Source organism: Cupressus sempervirens, chromosome 8 (genome assembly GCF_028749045.1).
Source record: "Cupressus sempervirens isolate cs-2001-9-10 chromosome 8, ASM2874904v1, whole genome shotgun sequence".
Classification (NCBI taxonomy): domain Eukaryota; kingdom Viridiplantae; phylum Streptophyta; class Pinopsida; order Cupressales; family Cupressaceae; genus Cupressus; species Cupressus sempervirens.
The window spans coordinates 248354299-248368150 of NC_143125.1; the positions used below are offsets into that span (position 1 = coordinate 248354299).

General features: G+C 34.1%; 1 protein-coding gene across 1 annotated transcript; it reads right to left on the reverse strand.

Annotated features, from left to right (window-relative positions):
* Positions 1-416: 416 nt before the first annotated feature.
* Positions 417-6785, reverse strand: LOC149542414 (choline-phosphate cytidylyltransferase 2-like). Its single transcript, XM_089797351.1, has 8 exons — positions 6382-6785; positions 3694-3807; positions 3244-3339; positions 2070-2112; positions 1821-1976; positions 1630-1710; positions 1277-1387; positions 417-1064 (listed from the first exon to the last, which is right to left on the reverse strand). Exons 1-8 carry the CDS (start codon positions 6735-6737, stop codon positions 969-971), a joined length of 1053 nt encoding a protein of 350 aa, XP_089653477.1. The 5' UTR covers positions 6738-6785; the 3' UTR covers positions 417-968.
* Positions 6786-13852: the final 7067 nt, after the last annotated feature.

The window sequence follows — 13852 nt, forward strand, 5'->3', positions numbered from 1 at the left end:
GAGTATTTGAATTTTCTACATAATGTTTGGAACTTGGTGAAATACTGGCTTAATTTTACCTGTACAATGTTAGAAACAGTGGTATAATTGTTTGTCCCAACAAACCAATATTTCTCCTTGGCAAAATTATGTAAAAGTGCATTTCCATGATAGGCACGCACATCCATTTTATGAGAATGGTGTATGTGAATCATTGCAGTTATTTTCTGTCCAGTCATCTTCGTATTCTAGAGAACGTCCCTTTCAGGAGGGGGCTAACAGTTTACAAATCAATCAACTTGAGTGCATAGAGCAACCCTAAAGCAGCATACAATCCTTCTAGAATCAGGGCCTTACAAAAGAAATTAAAATATGAAGTACTCATAAAAATAGAAGATGTTTATTTCATTGAATTGAACTCACATTCATGAAAGATCTCTAGCAAATTTTGGCAATATATTCTGATTTCAAAGTGAAAAACTGAATTTACAATCAAGACTAACTGATTACGAATTTCTGTATAATGCTTACACGTGTCCGTGCAAGTCATTTAATAGCTCAAAATTGTTTGTGTTCATAAAAACGGTTTAATAGCTCAAAACTGTTTACATTCATAAATACAGATCGTTGACCCCATGACACCGATCAGCAAATACATTCAGACCTGACCCTGTCAATGGATACATTTCCCCTCGCTGCAATTTACATTTTGGACAAACTGTCAAAGTGCCTAATTTCCTATATGAAGCTAAACTACAAGCAGACACCTACCTGGTGATTCAAAATCAAATAATAAAATCTATACAGTATCAGCTCCACAACCATATCAACAATTTCATTGATAGAAAACTTCTACGCTATTACTATCTTGGGAGGGTGCTTGTCTTTTGTCTTGTGCATCCCATAGGATGCTTTGTCCTCGCGGGCGTTATTGAAATCATTCATTCATTCATATCATTTTTGAAGGTGAATAGCTCCACTGCTGTATGCTATTGCAATGTATCTTCTTTCAGTTTCGGAGGTGAAGGGCTCCTCGATTGCTGTCTCTTCAGGCCCTCCTGTATTTTGTCCTTGATTGCCGTTTCCTGAAGTTGATTTCCAGAAATAAAAATTTAGTTTCCCTATACTATGGAAATGTGAATTTCAAACCGCATAAATTTAATATGTATAAATTACATCATTTACATAAAAAAGTTTCAACAAGCTGAATGAGGACTCAATCTGTTTGCATGTTTCTTACTCCCAAGCAGTGAGGACAACAATTAAGAGAAATTTAAATATATGAAAGAATAATTACCATTATATGACATCTCTCTTCGAAACTTTCCAAAAACCCCACTACCCATCGATCGGCATTTTCAACCCACTCACTAGGATGCATAACTACTATCTTGGCAGCTGTGTGTATCTGCAGAAAATTACAGCGTGCTCGTAAGAAAACTATAATAATCACATCTACAATAGATGTCCTCTTAACTAGTTTATCAATTTTAATAAAAAAACAGTGGAGCAATTATTTTCTTGTGAAATGTTACAACAAACTATTAGCCAGCTAAAAAAGAAAATTTGATGCATTTGGTGTCATCGTGGCATAGGGGAACAGATGAGTAGCGAGTCACAAATGAAGCAAACTCAATATGGAGCAGTTACCGTTTTCCCCATTCTCTCTTGTTGTTCCTTGACTTTCTGTCGCAGCTTAGTTATACCCATGTTGACTCTCAATTGTTTCTCCTGAAACCGATCATGTATACCAACAGCCATTGTTATTTTAACTAATTAAATTTCTTGATTCAAAGATTCAAAAGTTAGCTGAATCAAATAATCATGTTGCTTCCTCCTACCTTGACATAGCTTACTCCAAGGTCCTTCCTTGAGTATCCACGAGCAAGATTACGCATAACATATTCATTGTAGTCTTTGAGTATTCGCATTATGATATCAGATGTAGAAATTCCATCAGTTCGCTTTGTTTCTTTGAATTTTCCTATTGCTTTGACCTGCATAAATATTATGCCAGCATTATCACCAAAATGGGCAATCAAACTAAATGCTTCAATATTCACAACTTAATTACAATTGCTAACACTCACAAATTCATAAACATCATTTCCCGCTCCAGTAGTATCCGCATACCTATTTGAAGGAAAATAAAACATCAATTAAAAGCTGGCCACTTCACCAAACTTATAAAATTAGTGGCAGGACCTTCTTGCCAGAAAAAAGCAACATACATCACATAACTCTGTGCTGCAAACCACTCTATAATTCTGGATGCCTAACCCATCTCAACTACCATAGCAATTTAAATAAATAGATCATCAATTCAAGTTTCTACTTGACTACTCCAATTAAACTGCTTTACAATACACAGTTCAAAACATGTTGCCCATAAAGGTAAATGCATGAATGCATTCTGTACAATTCTGGTCCAATTTTTGAGGGCATATCATTCGTATTCATTTCATGATTGCATATAGATTTGCGAAGTTTCCTAAGTAGAGAATTGTGCATATTTTCGGTGCTCCAGGAACTGTTAATTTCCTAAGTGGAGAAATGTGAATATTTTTATTGCTCTGGGAACGGTTTATAACTTTATTGGCTATTTCGAGTTCCAGGCTCCATACAAAACTTTTTGCTTCTACTCAGCAGAATGAAGCTGCCCATTCACAAAATGCAGCTCTATTAACAAAGATGTCAACTCCTCTCATTTGTTTTTTCATTGTCCTTTGATTTGTAACTTCATAGAGATGGAGAAATCAGATGATATCTACCAATAGTATCACTTCCAATTTATCATATGACATATTCTAAATGTTTGTGTGGATTGAAATAACCTATTTGAACAAACCGGACTCATTTTGAAAAGTCCGGTTCATTTCTGCAATTATATTCATTAGTTTATATATATTTGCTCCCACTTCTGTACGATGTGATTATTTATATATCATATATGGTTTATTCCCTTCTTTAAAACCCATTGTGCAGTGGCAATAATTCCCAGTAAGCATCTAATTTCTGTAAGGAACATCAGAGACTTAGAACGATCAAGGATCGTGCTTAAAACACTTTAAAAAATATATAAAAATCACTTGTTCTTACCATTAAAAGTTCCCTCACAAAATTTTAAAGCTTATAAATAATAATTATAAGTAACAAAATTTTATTATACTAGTTAACCCATCCAAACTGTATTGCAACACCTAATTATTAATATTCCATAACTAACAAATGTAAGCAATATTTCATGAGGAATTAATAGCTTACGGAAGAGCATCATGTGCCACATAGTCAATCTGGTGTCTGTCTATGAATTCTTGAGTAAGTACCCATGGAGCATCTGGTATAACTTCGTCTACCCATCTGCATCAAATACCATACATAAATATTAAGAAAGCAATGCCCATTGTTGAATGTTTTTTATCTAGGCTTTGTCTGTGGCAAATCAAGAAAAAATATTCCCAAGATCAATAACGATTTGCAAAATTTTATCATCTTGCTAAAGTACGGATAAATCATAGCATGTGGTTAACCATGCATTACAAAATATTTTTATATCAAATTTTGCCTTAGTGAAGAATCAAAGAAAATGTGTAAGCCCTCAAAAAACTAACAAATCAACCAATGTTAAACAATTTAACTGATCATCCAGAATCTTAAAAGAGCACAATACACACTAAACCAGCATTAAGAAAGGAAGAAAGCCAGAACCAGAACCTGCAGTGGCGCAGAGACTCGTAGCGTTCTGTTGCAGTCATAACTGTTTTTCCCTTGTATCTGTAAGTAACTTCATCATTGCAGCACCCCACAAGGAGGTATGTATTGGGAAACCTGTCAGATGCAAGAATAACATCAATCATTAAGCATCCAAGATTCCAAAAGACTTTATTTAATGTGAAAACAAAAAGACTAAAAACACTAACAACATTGGATTTTAATACCTAAGATGAAGGAATATGAAAACTCAGATGAAAATTTCACAATCCCTTTTGAGATAATGAATCTGACAATTTCAACATAGGTAAACTCTTCCTCAATTTTGATGGTGCTTCCTAACGCACCTGAACCATATATGCAAGTAAAACATGCTGATAATGCTCCAAGTGAATCATGAGTAACATGATACAACTACCTAAAGTCTTCAGAGCATTACCTGGCATGTCAGATCTGACTTAAAGATGTATGCTTGATAATTCTATACAATGAAGGAAAACTTCATATCCACGTGGATATGTACCAGTCGCTAATCCCAGTGGATAGACCAGGCAAAAATGCCCGAATAAATGAAAACCAATCTATAACCACATGTGACATCAATTATAATGAGGGATAAAATGGATACGGTTGTCAACAATTCCATGTGATTGGAATGACAAAGATGACACCTGGATGGACATATAGTTTTTTAATAATCCAAAGGCGAAAATAAAGGTAAAAGTGACCCATTACAAAAAGAAACAGACAGTGATCCTATAATGCCCTGCTTATAGCAACTATATGTGCAACAAAAAGATTTCAAGATTGACTACAGAAATTGTTTACAACTAAAATCCAGTTAAGTAATTCAAAGGACAAAATTTGAGATCAAGGACCTAAAAAGGTCACAAAAATTACTGTAGAAAACCAGTATAGAAATGTCGCTTTCCATCAATAGCCAATTATGAAGAAAGTATTTTCATAACTGTATATAAAAAAATTTATGTTGAAGAGCTTAACAACTTAACAATGGCTTAAGTTAAATGAACATATGCATGGTCTAAACATATGCATAGCATCAAAAATCTAAATTTGAGTAGATAAGAAATGAGAAATAAAAATTGTTGATACAGCCCAGAATTCCATTACTATTTAAATAAAATGACAGATCTCAATTTGAGTAGATAAGAAATGAGGGAAAAAAAAATCGTTGATACAGCCCAGAAACCCATTACTATTTATATAAAATGACATAGATCACCAATTGCATTCAACCCATAGAGAACTATGGCGAGCAACCAAATCAGCGCAAGCAGATTAAGTACCTTACTCCTAACTCTATATCAACTGAGAGATTTGAATCCCCTTGCATGATAAAAAGGGTTTTCAATCTCCTCAAAATCAAGGACGAAAAGAGATCAAAAGCCATCCAAGGCAAAGATGGTGAGCCCAGGTCACAATTTTGCAAGCCCATGGTTATACCAAGTTGGTTTCAAATTAAAACAGAAACAAGGGGACGCTTCACAAAAGAGTTCAAGAACTTGGATGCTATTGTAAAGTAGGCTATGATTTCAAAGAGATATAATGGTTATTCGTGAGCAACTAGATCGGGGACTCAGTAAAAGGTTTCAATGAACAAGGAAGCAGACCCTACATTGGCTAAAATTTAAAAAGTGATGAGTAGAGTTTGACAAAATAAGATCCATCAGACGTCTCTGAGACACTTTCCAAAAAAAAGTGCCAAAAGTTCTGAAATTAATAATGGCATCATTGGCAAGTCATATACAGAACAAGCAGTAAAGTCTTCATTAAGTGCTCGCAGATTAAGACCTTGATTGTATAGGAAGCAGGCTCCAGAGTGAATCAAATTCCGAAACTATACCAAATTCTGGAAAGAAAAAAAAAATGGTTCATCAGGCGCTCACGGTTAAAGGTAAGGTAAGCTCCAGAATGAATCAAATCAAAATGGCAGTAAGTGGGCTTTAGTTATCCAGTCAAAGTAGAAGAATTCAAGTGATGAATGCACGGAGGCTTTCAGATCTGTGACCCTTAAGAGGCACGATAAGTATGGGAGATATATTTCAGTGTCTAAAGTGGGCAAAATCTACGCCAGGGGCTCGACCTGAGAACTAAAGATCTCATTGCCACGCATCTCAAGTTAAGGAGTTAGTAGGGAACGTTTAAAGAATAATTCCATCTAACTTAACCGGATCAGATCAAGCGGTCAAGCAGTAAAAGAGTTCATAAAAGAAGCCCGGTTTCAAACCCCACATTAAATAATAAATCGTTGTAAACTGGCAAAATTAGCAGAGTCACCCACCTGCAACTCTAGGTTAAATTTGATCCAAATCACGGCCACTAAACCCAAGCTGAATCAATTTCAATTAGGCGGGGGGGAATACACCTGGATAGAAATAAACAATAGCTGACAACTATCCCAGAAATGAAAAAGCAAAGGGAATTTACCAAATCTTGAGCACAACTGCATCCAATTATGCATAAATTCCAGAGAAAACACATCTTGAGAACAACTGCATCCAATTATGCATAAATTCCAGAACAAAAGAACCCAATAACAAGAGCCATGATTCAAAGAAACAGAAATTGGCCCCAAACAAAAGGACCCAATAACGAGTAACGACGCCAAAACAAAAGAAAACGGATCTACATAAATGAACTTAAGCAATAAGATCTAAAACAAACACTCACAGCTTCTTTGCCTGTTCCAGAGATCGCGCATGCCCGAAATGAAAGAGATCATAAATACCATCGGCGTAGACACGCACTGGCTTCTCGGTCCATTGGGACTCTTCAGGATCAGGTGCAGGCTCATATTTTACTGGCACCTCTAGATTCTCATCACTTGATACCTCCGATACCTCTTCCTCGTCTCCTACCTCTTCCTCTCCTTCTTCCCCTTCCTCTTCTTCTTCTTCCTTCTCTGCATAAGCCTCAATGGAACGATTCTTGCCGGGCAAGTATAACAAAGGCATCTTATGATCCAGCCCTAGTATAGGGCGTCGGCCTCTTCTCAATGCCACCCTATTCCTTCTGGCTACTTCCATTTTCGCTCAAGGCAAACACTAAACGAGTACAGAAGCCTCCCTGCAGCTGCAATTGAGAAATTGGGTTGCCGTATATAAACTGTACTAGAAGGCGACACAAAGAGGTGGGGTAAAGAGCGGGTGGGCTTCCACATAGATATTTAATGAGCCCACGCGCCTCCTTCCGCGGGATGGGGTACTTCACTTCCAGTATATACCGAGTTTTTAGCGCGTCAATTTCAATTGCTCCCCGTATACCTTACCTAAGCTAAAAAGGAGTTTTCTTCCAGATATATTGAACAGGGTGTGTAGATATTTGCGTGACAGCAGTTTTACCAGCACATCGTAAAACCTTCAGTTTATTGAGGTTCTGTTTGATAGATGACCTTCCTTCTCTAGGTAACTGTAATTTATTGTTTCTTTATCTTCATCAAATTAATTATAAACGGCAATAGATATTTTATTTATAAAAATCTTGAGTAATAAGATATTTAATTTTAGAATTCCTATCTATTTTTAGCACTTGCCCAACGCTATCTATTATTGAAATAGTTTTTGGAAATAGATATTTAAAAAAATATAAAATCTTGAATAATAAGATATTTAATTTTAGAATTTCTATTTTTAGTATTTTCCCAAGACTATCTATTATTTTTGTAATGGTTTTTGGATTGTTCTTTCTAAGTTGTGATTAAAATAAGTTATTTGTATCAACTATAATTTATTATTTTGTATTATTTTATCATATATTTTATATTTGTATAGTGTACAACATATTTTTTAACTCTATAAATTGTAAATGTGATTTATCATGTGATTGGTCAAACAGGTTCAGTCTTGTATGAGAACAATTTTCTTTTTTATTCATCATGTCATTGTTCAAATAGGGTTGAGTCATGATTTATCATGTGATTAATCAAATACTCATCTCTCAATTTTGTTGTTAAAATTATAATAAATTTTTTATTCTAAATATATTTCTAAATTTAGTATAATTTAATTTCTAATTAAACTATAAATGTAACCATATAATTATATATGAGATATATTTCAATAGAACTATGAATTTAATTATAATATAATATTATATTAGATTAAAAAAAATTTAATTATCTAATCTATTTATTTTTTAAGTGTATATACTACAACTAACTACATAACTTAAAACTACAATTAGTTATAATAAATTTAGTTTTCATTTAATAAATTTATTTAAATTAATAAAGATATTGAATAGCATTTTTATAACAATATATAGTAGTATTTATTTATTTTTAAAAGTGATTTAGATTTTAATTTTTTAATTATTTTAATCTTTCTTTTAAATACTATTTTTTAGTTTCTATAATTTATTAGTCAATAGAATATATAATATTTGTTATAGAAGTTTATATTTTAGTATTTTTCTTATTAATATTTTATAGTAGATTTTTTTATGGATTTTTTTAATATTTTTTAATTTAATAAATTGAATTTAAATAAATCATATTTATTAATATATTTAAAAGATTTTAGTAAATATTATGTTATTTAAATTAAAAATATTAATAATATTTTTTAAATCTCCACTTTTAACTATTATTTTTCTTCTTCTATTTATTTAAATAATAATTACTTGTGATCATTAGCTCATGTTGTGATCTCTATTTATTTAACTTTCAGTTTTTAAAATTGATTTAAATTTTAGTTTTTAAATTATTTAAAATTATTATTTTTATTTGTTTAGTTTTTCTTTAAATATTGTTTTTAGGATTCTATAATTTATTTAGTCAATAGAAAATTTGTTAGAGACGATGTTATCTTTTCATATTATTTTTTTGAATTTCTCCTATTTTTTTTTATAATAGATTTTTTGATGGAGTTTTTTTAATGGATTTTTCTTTTCATAGAGGAAAGGACCCAGTACTTGAACACCCTAACTTCGTGCTTATCAAAACCCTACATAAAAATTTCAAACCGCTCCCAATTTTTTACAGCAACTTACTTGGCGAATCGTTTACTTGTAACTAAGGTTTCAAGTCCACATCACACGTTATGATGCCACATCAGCATGCTTTTTGCCAAGTTGTCCAAAACAGACCGAAAAAAAAGTGAGACCAATGGTCATACATAAAGAGTACCCATAGTTGAACAGCTGATGTGTCATCACATCATTGGTTAATTTTTATAACTAAGGGTACATTTTATTCAATTTTGGGTAGTTAGCATTGTACTAATAACTTTAAAGTCACAAGTATTGGTACAATGTTGTCAAAAAATTTGGACGTCAAATCAATAAGTGTAGGTATTAAGTGAACAACTCCTATCACAGCTATTGGAACATGTTCAAGTATTGTGTCCTCTCCCCTATTTGATAAATTGAATTTAAATAAATAATGTCTATTAATCTATTTAAAAGATTTTAGTAAATATTATGTTATTTAAATTGAAAATGTTAATAATCTAATTTGTTCACATAAGATTATATTTTTAAAAATAATTTTATTATCGAACACCTATCAACTTATCATTGCAAGCACAAAAGCATGCAGCTACTAGTATAAGTATATATAATTTTTTAAATAATTTTAATTGAATATAAAAATTAATTCTCTAAAATCTAAGTTTAAATGGTATAAATCACATTATTAAAAAGTTAACTCTTAAAAGCAATCATGTTTTACAATCCATGAAATCTGGCCCATATAAGAGTTAAAATGATTCATCCAATCACATCATTAAAAAAATATTTATAGAAATTATTAAGTTAAAAATCTACAATGTATTTATTTTATAATTAGATTTAAAAATAATAAATTTAAACTTGTAATGCCCCACGCAGAGATCCTTGGAATAAGGATGAAATACAAGCCAACATAAAAAAAATTAACACAAGTATGAGTGCCCATGACAACATCATACATGGATCACATAGAAAGCAATAGAAGTCTTAACCACCATCTTGACAATCAACAAATCTCCAAATGCCACTACCCGAACTGACACACACACAATAGGAAATGGAAAACCAAAATGACAATTGCACAAAGAATCTAAGATTTATCAAGGCATGGAAAATTAAGTAAACCCAAGGGGTACTAGAATCACCAAAAATCAATCCCCAAAAACTAGTGGAGATGCCCCTTGTTTTTTGTGCGAGGACCATAGATAGACAATTCTCCCACGAAGATGTGTAGCATGCCCCGCAAGGAAGTACCTTCTGCTTGAGAATGTGCACCAAATGGTGTGAGAAAGTACTTGGCCAAATAGCCAAGACACCCAAAAATTGGTATCGGGTTTCGCGGGAGGAAGTGTTAGAGGCCACGTGAAGAAACCCGAGACACCACACAAGATCTTGCATTCTCGCACAAGAAAGTTTCTTGCACGAGATCCCAAGATAGCAAGCCAAAAACAAAAAGGTAAAAAACTAAGGAATGAAGTTCCTCCACACCGGCAAGTACTAGATCCACATTTTGAGTTGTAAACACTCTAACACAATACTGAAAGATAAAAACAACATCCAACCATCTAACAAGTAGTGAAGGGAAAGTACAGAAGGAAACATCGCAATGTACTTAAAACAACATTGCAATAAATAGAAATAACATCGCAAGAATAGTACAACCAAACTAAGTATGTGGTTCCTACCAACCATAATAGCCCCTGCACATAACATCACAAGCTATCAATCAAATCGTTGGTACTATCATATAAGGACGTCACTACTAAAACGTGCTACAAAATAAGCATAAGGAAATATAACATGCTAGAAGTAAAGCATAAGATAATCCTACAAATTCAAATAACATCATCTATCATATGCTAATCATCATAATAAGGAAATGCATCAATAACTAACATCATCAAAACATGAAATACAAGCATCCCAATGAAAGCATAATCACAAGAAAGTGTACTTTGGAACTTGAAGCACCAAGTGAAAACATCCAGCAATGGTCGCACTGGGATAGTAGACCGTCTCTGTACACTGATCCCCAGCAATGGTATAGGTAGCTACGCCTCTCAACCATGTGGAACCCATAGGCCCACTCTCATCGTGCTAATGGAGATAATGATCCAACCACAAACACACATAAAGCACAACGTCCATGGCTAACACTCACGCTAGACAATATGATGACTGAAACCAAGAACATAGACAATGCATAAACTACAAGTCTCAGTCAGACACTCAATGGGCTATTAAGTAGGGGCTAACATTGTGATGAGTCGCTTGGCATCGACAAGCCCAAGCTCAAAATGTGCAGGTTCAACTCCCTCAACAGAAAGGCTCTAGCATAGATTATTATCTTAAGTTTTATTACCACCCAATGTGTTATTTAGTTATCACTTATTTATAACTTCCTTCGCCAACCCTCTGAGCACAATGATCACCAGGCTATGAGATAGAAGCCCCCTCCATATGCTACCCTACCCATGCTCATCCAACAATGAGTGCTCATAGGCATGCAAATTCCCAACCCAACCCTAATGCTCATCACTTCTAGAAGTACCACAAAATATTGAGCCCCACAAGTGACCCAACAATTGTATGCACACATACTCATGTGTGGCGCACGACCATCACGAAGATCATAAGACAAGGATTGGATGAGAACACAAAGCATAAAATCACTCAACCAAAAATAGACTCATGAGGATAGATGTGACATGCATCCCAAAGCAACATAAAAGTGCAATAAAGGTCTGACCGACATCTAAATGAATCATCCAAGTCCATGACCAAACTCATGCCAAGAAAACTTGAGAAAATAGGGTGGCACACAAAATGAGGTAAAAACCCCAAAAAATGGAAAACTTTGAAATCAAAACCCATTTGGCCTTTGGGTACAAAAACTCTGAAAATCTAATAATATTTGAGTTCGGACACCGTATGCAAAAATGGCCAGCTTAACGGTGCAAAACCCTTAACCTCCATCCCAAAAATAGTAAAAATATTCATACTCAACCAACTAAGCAAAACCAACAAATAGAAATGGAGGGGAACACTAGTTCTTAGCCTCCTAATAGACTGCTACCAAAAATAGAAGTTGAAACGAAGCTAAAACAAGAAAACTAGAAAGCCCTACTTGATAGCAAAAGGGGTAGAAACTAAAATCAGGCTGATAAAATAAATAATCCATTGAACTACCGAAAGTGATAGCAAGCAAGGTCTCCCTAAGCCAGATCCAACAAGATAGATATCACGAAAGTCCCATGCTCACAACTCTCAGAACGAACAAAAATCGAATCCTTGAGAAAGAGGATTTCAGAAAAGCTCTCCAATTTCCAAATTGTAAAATTGAAAAGTGAGAATACAAATCCCTTTTTCAATACTTATTCACTTTTCAAGTGAATAGTCGATTAGGGCAAATAGCCAGTTAGACTAGCTAGACTCTGAATTGACCCAAATGAAAATAGGTCATTCCTCGTAATGGGAATTCACCTAAGGCAAAGCTGCTAGAAATTAATTTCAATAAGATTTAATGCCAGACAACCCAAAATCATAGAAAATCACTTAACAACTTTCATGACAATGCAAACCTCTAAATGCACAGACACACTTACTAGTCTAATCACAAAATGCAGATGAGTTTGGATTTAATAATCATTGAAAATTTTAATTAAACAACTGAATAAGGATACATTGACCATACAGGGATGACATTGGTAAAATATGAATAGCTAAATCACTAACTCTATGTGCCACTACTAGGGATACAATTCTTGCATACTAAAACACACGATCAAATACAATTGCATATAATATCATAGCCAAAGCAATAATGCATTAAATACCTAATTAATCCATTTACATTACTCACGTTCACATAAAGCATAAAGAGACAAGAATGAAGTAAATCACCATAGCATAGAATCCATCACATAACATAATTAGAAAATATATTCAAATACTAGATAATTAGATATCATCATAGATCTACTATCATCTCAAAATGGAATCAACATGCAAATATGATAAACTAAACAACATAGCAGTATAGCATCTATGGTATTGAATCAAAGTATAACATTCAACCCTTAGGTCATCTCAAAGTACATATAATAAGAGTATCAAGTATCTCTCGAATAAAACATAGACAAGGTACATACTACAAACATGAGAGGCACTACATCCTCCCCCACTAGCATAGGCTTACTCTTGGAAGCTGGCAAAAAGATAGGGGTACAATCCCCTCAATCATGTAGCGTCTTCCCAAGTTGCAGAGGTCTCATTGCTTGGGTCCAATTGGACCCTTACTTGCTTGATGTCCCGACATTGTAAGGTCAACCTTCACTATTGTAGGATACAAATGGGCTCCAAAGTAAGCTGCATGTTTGCTACCTGCAAGGCATCCCAATCAAGAACATGGGTCACATCCAAAATATACTGCATCAAAACATAAACATAAAAAAATTATGGATGTGCAATAGGCTAGATGGCAACACTAGTCAATAAGCAACTGGACCAATCCTCTCAAGGATCTCAAATGATCTGACATAATGTGGTGCCAACTTAGAGCCTTTCCCATAACAGATGGGGCTCTTCCTCGGACGTACTCTCAAAAATACCCTATCACCAATAGAAAAGTGATGATCCAACCTATGGCCATCTGCATACTTCTTTTACCTATACTAAGTAGTAACCAAATGCTCCCTAATGCGAACAACCTGCTACTCCATATCCTGAAGTATCTCTGGACTCAAAAGAACTCGATCCGCTAGACAATCCCAACTCAAAGGGGTATGACATGGTCTACTGTACAAGGCTTAAAAAGGTGACATAACAAGAGAACTATGATACCTATTATTGTATGCAAACTCAACAAGGTACAAATAGTCCTCCCACTGCACCTGCCTATCCATAACATACATTTGAAGCATATCCTCTAGAACTTGGTTCACTCTCTTAGTTTGACCATCAGTTTCTAGGTGATAAGCTAAACTAAAATTGAGTTGTGCACCCAAAGCATGCTGGACAGATGTCCATAATGCAGAAGTAAACAATGAATCTCTATCTATAAGGAATCCCATGCAAATGAACAATATCCTCCAAGAAAACATGCGATACAGAAGAAGTTGTATAGGATGCTCTCATGGGTGAAAAATGTGCTACCTTGGACAATTTTTCCATTGTCACCATAATACAATCATGC